General features: G+C 48.3%; 1 protein-coding gene across 4 annotated transcripts in view; it reads left to right on the plus strand.

The window, feature by feature from the left end:
* Positions 1-8,788, plus strand: part of MYO1C (myosin IC) — a 146,164-nt gene extending 137,376 nt beyond the window's left edge. For all 4 annotated transcript variants that reach the window (XM_032788283.2, XM_032788285.2, XM_075074027.1 and 1 more), the window contains exons 30-32: positions 731-828; positions 7,369-7,468; positions 8,597-8,788. In XM_032788283.2, the coding sequence (XP_032644174.1) occupies positions 731-828; positions 7,369-7,468; positions 8,597-8,623 (225 nt within the window). In that variant the 3' untranslated portion in view covers positions 8,624-8,788. The remainder of the gene's footprint in view (positions 1-730; positions 829-7,368; positions 7,469-8,596) is intronic.
* The last annotated feature ends 346 nt before the right edge of the window (positions 8,789-9,134 follow it).

The following is a 9,134-nucleotide window of genomic DNA, read 5'->3' on the forward strand; positions in this document are numbered from 1 at the left end:
GGTCCTGAGTTTTGGGGAGGAGAGAGGGAGTATTCAGAAGCGCTAGAGAGAAGATATAAATAGATAGAATGCAGAGTGGTATCTAGATCTAACTTACTTTTGATTTAGCACTGCTTTCTAATTGGGTTGGGTTGTGTTTTTTGTCATTGTCCTGTACTAGGGAGATGGGTTCCCTCATAGATGCCGACTTCCCCTCTGCCCCATGGGTGCTTGACCCCTGCCCCTGGCCCCACCCCTGCACCCACCCTTGCCCTGCCTAAATTCAATCCTCCATCCCCAAGTCCCCACTCCTGCCACCTTCCCTGAACACATCATGTCCTCACTCCTCCCTCTCCCTTCCGGAAAGTCCTAAGCACTGCCAAACACCTGTTGGGGGAGGGCGGACAGGAGCGGGGATGTGATGCGCTGGGGGGGGGGGGGAAGAGGGAGGAGGAGGTGGGGGAGCTTGGCTGCCATGGAGTTGGTGCCTATGGGTTCCCTGATGGATGTCACAGCCGTTTGGATTGGTTCTATGTCTTGGCCTTATTACTAACAGCATCAGAAGTAAGCGTTTAAGTCCGTATCAGGAGATTTATATTATGATATACATGTCCTGGACTTCTCCAGCAAGTGAAGCTCATACAAATACAGACTATCCTGCAGGCCCTTGGGGATAATTCTGGGCTCTTATACACTGAAATAAAATGTTGAAAATTAGTGATTACGAAGATCTTTTATGGCTTTTTTTCAGGGAGATGTTGTACTACAAAGTGATCATGTCATTGAGACACTAACCAAAACTGCCATGAGTGCTGACAAAATCGATAATGTCAACGTCAGTCAAGGCAGGTGAGTTCCTTTTTTGTTCTGAACAGGGTACTGTGTTCAAGCCTTGTTGGGAAGTGAAAAGAGTTACAGTTAATCTAAACAAATAATTGACTTCAAAACCTCCTTAACTAACTGCATGTTACTAATTACTTTCTCACAGAAGTAGCACATTACTTGTCAGTGCTGCATGATGCAACCGTAGCTGTACTGACTATCATGGTAGCTATGACATCATTACTTTTATGTCACTGACAGAGTGATGAGTCACTGTGGTAACATGCAGCCTGTAATATTAGCTAAATACATCTAAGTAAAATAAGTTACAATAAGGAGCACAGTTTGAGTGCTGGCTCAGGTCCATTCCATGTCAGGTGTGTATGCTCGCCACATGCACCGGTGCTTGAAATTTCCCCCCAGTGGAATCCATACGGCCAGCTCCAGCACCCTCTGGTGTTGTGTGCACATTGTCAGTCGCCCTTGTCCTCCTCCCCGTCCTTTCAATTCCTAATTGCTGCCAGTGACAGTGCTGGAAGGAACTTAACTTAGGGACAGGGCGTGCCCCATGTCCCCGGACTTCAAACTGTGTGAGCAGTGCAAGAAGCCCATACCAGTCAGCGATCCCCTCCAGGGCTGCTTGAAGTGCCTGGGGGAGACCAACATGCACAACAGGTGTAGAATCTGAAAAGGATTCAAGCCATACACTAAGAAGGAGTGGGACATAAGGATGAGAGTGCTCGTGCCACCAACACCTTGGGATGAGTGTCCTCTCTAGAGGAAAGCCAGCACTAGGGGCACTGCAACAATCCCCATAGTCATGGCATCGCTCCCCTGCACTGCAACACTCAGCGTCACTCACGCCAGCAGTTTCTGGAGCTGTGCTACCTGTCTTCAGAGACCCACCCAAGTCCTTGGCACCAATCTCTGGACTCTCGGCACTGGTTCCCAGACTCATGGCGACGATCACCAGATAATCATTGTCAGCTTCCCGAGGCATACTGTCAGTCCCCAGAAACTCGGCACCAGTTCCTGAAGCCACAGTGCCGGTCCTCACGGTCCCACTCTGTCACTGGAGCCCTGGCACCAGTCCCAAGCTTGAGGCATCTATCTATCTCCAGAATACTGTTGCTGATTCCCCCGAGCACCATCGCCAGATGTGGCACCCTAATATGGGGCTGCGATACTGCTCCCCAAGTGCGAAGCACTGGACTATCTGGTATGGTGGGGAAATGGGAGCAGCAATGGCATCGACCTGCTTACCGAGGAAAGACCCTTCCTCCTTGGGCTCTAAGGATGAGGAAGTCACAGCGGCTAGGCACACTCTGCAATGCCACCGGGTTTTCCCCCGCGGCCGCCAACAAGCACATGGCTCCAGAGCCAGTGGCCTACACCTGGCAGTTCTGAAACTCGAGGGGGATTCCCCCCATTGCAGAGTCCCAGGTACAATGCTCAGTGCCTGGGGCATCAGAAGGACAGTCAGCAACTGTCTCCTGCCTGGCTCAGACAAGGGATTGCTTCAGGGTACTCAGGAGCCTCCACTAGCTTTGGATGAGGCTGCGCCAGCCAGGAAAGCAGAGTCAGTCCCTTCCCCAGTTCTAGCCTCATCTTCCTCACCCAATGAGGGAGTGACAGGCCAATCACATGTGGTGCCACAGGATGATTTTAAGACACACCAAGAACTACTTAAACATGTGGCCACTAATCTTGGACTGGAAGCAGAGGAGTGTCAGAACCAACCGACATGTTTGACGTCTTGGCTGCAGTGGCCCTATTGAGGGACACCCTGCCTGTCCACGAGGATGTCGTAAAACTGGTCAAGGTCTTGTGGCAAACCCTAGCCTCCCTGTCCTGTTGCAAAGCATGCAGAGAGAAAATACTATGTCCCTGCTAAGAGCTTTGAGTATCTTGATTTCCACCCCTCCCTGAGTTACTTGGTTGTCTGCTGCCAATGAGCAAGATAGTCAGGGTCAAACCAGTTCGGCCCCCAAAAATAAGGACACAAAGAGGCTCGATCTTTTCCGCGAAGAAGTTTATTCAACCGCCAGCCTCCAGTTATGTGTCACGAATCACCAAGTCCTGCTCAGGAGGTATGATTTCAATGTGTGGCAATCCATGGCCAAGTTTGCGAACTCATTGCCACAGGAATGCAGGCAGGAGTTTCTGGCCATACATGAAGAGGGCAAGACTGAGGTGAGGGCTTCCCTCCAGGAGGCCTCTGACAAAGTCAACTCCATGGCCAGAACAATGGCGTTGGCCATTTCAACGAGATGGGCATCGTGACTGCAGTCCTCAGGCCTTTCTGCAGAGGTTCAGCAGTCCATTCTGGATCTCCCTTTTGATGGATTGAGCCTGTTTACTTAACAGATGGACAGCAGGTTGCATGGTCTGAAAGACTCTAGGGCTACATTATGCTCCCAGGGCCTTTATACTCCTGTGTCTGCAAGGAAGCGATTTAAACCCAGCAGCCTCAGAGATCTGTAGGCCAGACCAGGTCAGAGCCCCACCGAAAAAAGCACTGGCCGCATTCACCCAGTGAGGCTCTACCCGATACACACCGGGAAATAAGCAGATATTTTGTGTGTGCCCCCAAGGGCGACCTCCCAGTCTACAACCCAGGAGCCAAGCACACTTATTTTCAAACGGTCTGTTGCCCTACCTCCCTGCTTGGGCCAGTATAACAGTGGATCAATGTGTGCTCAGCACCATAGCAATGAGGTACACCCTCCAATTTTTTTCCAACCCTTCTTCCTCCCACCCTTCCCCTTCCCTCTTCAGGGACTCATCTTATGAGCAATTTCTTGCCCAGGAGATGCAAACCCTCCTGTAGGTGGGGGCTGTATGGGAATTTTCAAAAGAACCGGCAGGGACAGGGTTATACTCCTCCTTTCTGATACTGAAGGCCAAAGGGGGTCTACGACCAATCTTGGCCCTGCGAGGTCTCAACAAATCTCTCAAGAAGTTGACATTCTGCATGGGCTCTTTGGCCTCCATCATCCTCTCCCTGGATCCTGGAGACGTGTATGTCTCAACTTAACGGATGTGAACTTTTCTATTTTCCATGGAAACAGAAGGCTCCTACGATTTGTAGTCGGGCAGATTCACTACCACAGCGACTCTCAGACTTTTGTACTGGTGACCCCTTTGACATAAGACTGAGTGTGACCCCCCCTTATGAATTAAAAATACTTTTATGTATATTTAACACTATTATAAATGCTGGAGGCAAAGCAAGGTTTGGAGTAGAGGTTGACAGCTTGCAACCCCCCCCATGTAATAACCTTGCGACCCCCTGAGGGGTCCTGACCCCCAATTTGAGAAACCCTGCACTACAAGTTTGCAGTGCTCTCATTCGACCTCAAGGTGTTCAAATTTACCCGTACCTTGACAATTGGCTCATCAAGGGTTACTCAAGAGCACAGGTCCGTAGTCCAAGCCGCCTGCCAAGCACTGGGCCTGTTAATAAATGAACAAAAATCAACACTGGTGCCGGTGAAAAGGACAGAGTTTATAGAAGTCTTCGGCTCTACTCACACCAGAGCCTTCTTCCTGGAATCCAGGTTCTGAGCAATGTCGGATCTGATTGCCCAAGTCTCGACCAATCCGCTCTCCACAGCCCAGGTATGCCTCAGACTGCTGAGCCACATGGCAGCATGCACCTATGTGGTTCAGCATTCAAGACTGCATCTCAGATCACTGCAGATGTGGCTGACATCCATCTGCTCCCCAGTCAGGCATCACTTGGACAAGGTCCTCACAATTCCACCACAAATACTTACCTCCTTTGCATGGTGATCGAACCCGCAGAATGTAACCAGAGGAGTTCTGTTTGTAACCCCACGGCTTATGGTGTCAGATGCTCGGCTTGGGGTGGGGAGCCCATTTTGGTCCGTCGGGACTTGAGGCTTATGGTCCCAACAGGAGCTGTTGTTAAATATAGATGTTATAGAGCTCAGGGCCATCCGTCTGGCTTGTGAAATATTCCTTCCCTTGTGCTTGGGCAAGGTAGTGCAAGCAATGACAGATGACACAGCTTCAATGTTCTACGTCAACAAGCATGGGGGAGTGCGGTCATTGGCCCTCTGCCCAGAAACCCTTCACCTGTGAGACTTCTGTATCCAACACGCTATCCATCTGGAAGCCCTGCACCTCGCCTCAACAGGTCCTTCTTCTCTCACCATAAGTGGTCCCCCACCCAGAGGTCATCAGGACTATCTTCCAGAGGTGGGGAACTCCTCAAATGGAGGCAAAACAGAAAATGCCACCAGTTTAGCTTCCTGCCAGGTCTTGACAGCGGTTCACTATCTGATGCCTTTCTTCTGTCATGGGCAGAATGTATACCTTTCCACCAATCCCACTTATCAGCAAGTCCTCCTGAAGATCACGACGGACAAAGCACGAATCATTATGATAGTCCCGCCATGGTCTCACCAGCATTCATGGATTTAGCGGTAGCAGCCCCTTGGATGTTTGTCAACCACCCAGATTTGTTCTTGTGGGACCACAGGCAATTACTGCACCCGAACCTTGCCTCCCTGCACTTGACAGCATGGATGTTGTATGGCCAAGCTTCAAGGAACAGGCCTGCTCCACGCAGGCCCAGCTGGTTCTCTTACAAAACAGAAACCCCTCCACCAGAGTGACGTAGCTGGATAAGCAGAAAATGTTCGCCTGCTGGGCATCTGAATGGAACTTTTCTCCAGCTCAGTCTTCTTTACAATCCATTCTGGAATACCGGCTCCATTTAAAGCACCAAGGTCTGGCACTCATCAGTCAAGGTGCACCTGGCAGCCATATCGGCTTTCCACTCTCACATCCAAGGTAGATCATTCTTCTTACATGCAAGGATGATCAGATTCCTTAAATGCCTTGAAAGACTCTTTCTGCAGGTCCATGACTGGGTTACCTAACGGGATCTCAGCCTGGTCCTCACCAAGCTCACTGGTCCTGCCTTCAAGCCCCTTGCATCATGCTCTCTTACATCTTTTGTGGAAGGTCACCTTCCACGTAGCCATCACTTTGGCGAGACGAACCTCCAAGATTAAGGCCCTGACCTCAGAACCCATTTCTACAGTGTTCTACAAGGACAAAGTCCAACTGCGCCCCAACCCAGCCTTCATGCCAAAGGTGGTATTGCAGTTCCATGTCAGTCAGGGTATCTTCCTGCCAGTGTTCTTCCCAAAGCCACAAAATTCCAACGAGGAGAGGTATTTGCATACTCTGAACATAAGATGTGCCCTGGCCTACTTTGAATGAACAAGTCCTTCTGCAGGTTTCTTCAACTTTTCTTTGTGGTTGCTGACAGGATGAAGTGTTTCCCGGTGTCGTCTCAGAGAATTTTGTCCTAGATCACTGCCTGCTTGTGGATCGAACCACCACTGGAGGAATTTGAGAACCAGAGGAGAGAGCGTGACCAGTCTGTCTGGTCCCGGTTTGGCCTGTACATGGGGAGGGTGGGCGGGAGGGACACAGAGAACAGAATTGGAGAGAATATCCCAATTCTACTGAGCTCAGGACCCAGCGGTCAGAGGTTATTTGAGCCGAGGCATGGTAGAAATGGGATAGACGGTTCAAAAAGGGAGGAGCAGGATACGGGCATTGAACTGGTGCACCATCCTTGGGCGCACCTTCAAAAGTTTGTCTTTGAGCTTGAAGGCTGCTTAGCTGAGCCCTGGCCCTGGCCGGAGGATTGAGATGGCTGCCTCCTGTTACTCCTGCCCTCTTCCTAGCGCAGGCCCCCAGTCAGGACATCATTTTGTCGCAGTAAGCCACCAGACAGTAGGCTAGAGATGATGCCGTGTTTGGTAGAGCAGTGCTTCAGTCTTCAAGTCTGAATTCTGGCCCCTCCTTCTGGGGACTGCTTGGGAGTCACCTACTTAGAGTGAGACTGCTCATATCAATTCCAAGAAGAAAAAACATTTACCTGCCTTTTGTAACTATTGCTCTTCAAGATGTGTTGCTCATGTCCATTCCAAGACCCACCCACATCCCCTCTGTCAGCGTAATCCGACAAGAAGGAACTGAAGAGGTGGCGGGTCGGCAGGGCCCTATATACGCTCCTGGGTGCTCCACAGCCAACCCGATGAGTATTGCTAGGGAAAAACCTTCTGCTGATCATGACACACCTACTTGGAACAACAGTTATGAAAGGTAGGCGCCTGGTTTTTCTTTGAGACGTGTTGGATCATGGAATGGACATGAGTATTCTCCTTCCCCTCTGTCGGAGTTTTGGCAAGAAGGACCTGAGGGGAGGGGCATAGCAGTGTCTTATACTAGCGCATACATGCGTGACTCCACATACCACTGGGGGAAAACTTCAGGCACCAGTGCATGTGATGAGCATATACACCTGACATGGAATGGACATGAGCAACACATCAACAGTTATATGAGAGGCAGGTAACTGTTTTTTGTGAAGTATTTGCATTGTACTGTAGCATTAGCCAAGTGTTGCTGTGCTCAGAGACAGATAAACATTTCCAGTAAAATAGCTACAATTATACTGTTCATGAACAAGTTGGGACTTAGCTAAGGTACCATGTGAGGACTCCTTCCTGTTTCTTTCAGCATAAAATTTACAACTGGGCAAGGCAAAGAAGGAATAATTGACTTTACTTCAGGATCTGAACTGCTCATAGCCAAAGCCAAAAATGGCCACCTTGCTGTGGTAAGTGTCTTTGGGTGTAAGAGTTTGCACAGCTTGAGAAGGAAAGTAATTAATCTAAATGTGTTTAGAAAAGTGGATTTTAAATTATGATAGTCTTTGTTTTATATAGCACCCTTGATGTGTGTCAAGTTCTCTACACAATGCAGGAAGCATTTGCGTTCCAACTTCTCTCCCATTCTGAGACATTTGAGGGCTGTACACCTCTTTTCCTGCAATTACCAGAAATTGTTCAGACTTGGCTAGGCTGCGTCTCTAGCTATAGTGGTGCAGTTCAGTATTCCCACCTTATCTGTTCCAAACCCACATTAGAAACTGTTAATTTTAGAGCAGAAGAAAGAAACAGTCCTTTACCCCAATCTCAGCTCCTCTCTGGGACTGAAATAGCCATACTGCTGCTTGAACAAGACCACTTGTCATACTCCTCCAGATTTGTTCCCCTGTGCTACCATGTCACAGATAAGTCCAAACACACTGAATCTAAAAGGGAAAAGTTCCAAAGTCTCCATCTCAGTTTCAGACTGGCCAAGAGGTCAGTCCTAGAAGGGAAATAAGTCCTACGGTGGAACTATCTAAGCTAGCAGCCCTACAGATTGGGGTTTGAGGAGGGCAAGTGAAAGGGGAGTTACTTATTCACATAAAACAGAAGACTTGTAGGAATTTGGCCAGGACACTGAAACCAGCATCCCTTTTCTGAGCTATGGACATCTTCCATAGTCCCCTCAAGACTCCCATTTGCTCTTATGCCTACATCATGCTATATCCTAAAATTTTATGATTGTCAACCCTATGGGACTGTCCACTAGCATTTGCCCATTAGAACAACTTTGTGGACTGAGTTTCTGCCACATGGAACAAGCAAAGCAAATGTTCCTCCACTGATGTGCCAGACTGCTGGGGTAAACTTCTGGGAGTCTGGCTGAGATTTAAGAAACCCTGACTTTCTGCATGGGCAAATTGGTGCATTTGCTTTCTGATTTACAGAATCTGGCTGAGTTTGTTAGATCAGGACACGTTCTTACTTATTCCATCCCATACAGGATAACACTATTCCAGTCCAGACTTTGGTATCTTCATGGGCTAATTGTTAATGTTTACAGTATCTTTGTTTCCATTCCAATTTCTCCTCAGGTTGCTCCTCGTTTGAATTCTCGATGATAAAATTTGTCAGCAGGACAGGATCTGTTCCGTCGGCAGTCTGGATTGCCTTTTATACCAGTGGCTGGACGTACTTCCCTGCAGTTGTGTTTTTTTGCCGCTTTGCTTGTTTCCTTTAATAGTTACCAAAGAACTGCACTTCCATAAACCAAAGTGAAAACAAAAGAATATAATCTGAAACGACCAACAAAAGAGAAAAAAAAAGCACTTTCTCTTACTGAGCTGGGGCTCGTAAGTGTCATGAACATGGCTGGGCTCAGTGGGAGTCAAGGTTGTTGTTGATGCAGACACCAAGGCCTGAAGTGAAATTACTGTCATGATATGTACAAAAGCATGATCCTAAGAGACACAAAGTGGCAGATCTGTATTGTCCAACTCAATAAAGTGCCATACTTTATCATCAGAGAACAATTTATGCACAATTTTGCTTTGTTGCTTTCTGATGCTTTGTATAAAAATATTAAGAAGCCATATATAAATGAGTAAAATCCTGTAAATATTTTTTTAGCTC

The sequence above is a fragment of the Chelonoidis abingdonii genome, chromosome 20 (genome assembly GCF_003597395.2).
Source record: "Chelonoidis abingdonii isolate Lonesome George chromosome 20, CheloAbing_2.0, whole genome shotgun sequence".
Lineage (NCBI taxonomy): Eukaryota > Metazoa > Chordata > Testudines > Testudinidae > Chelonoidis > Chelonoidis abingdonii.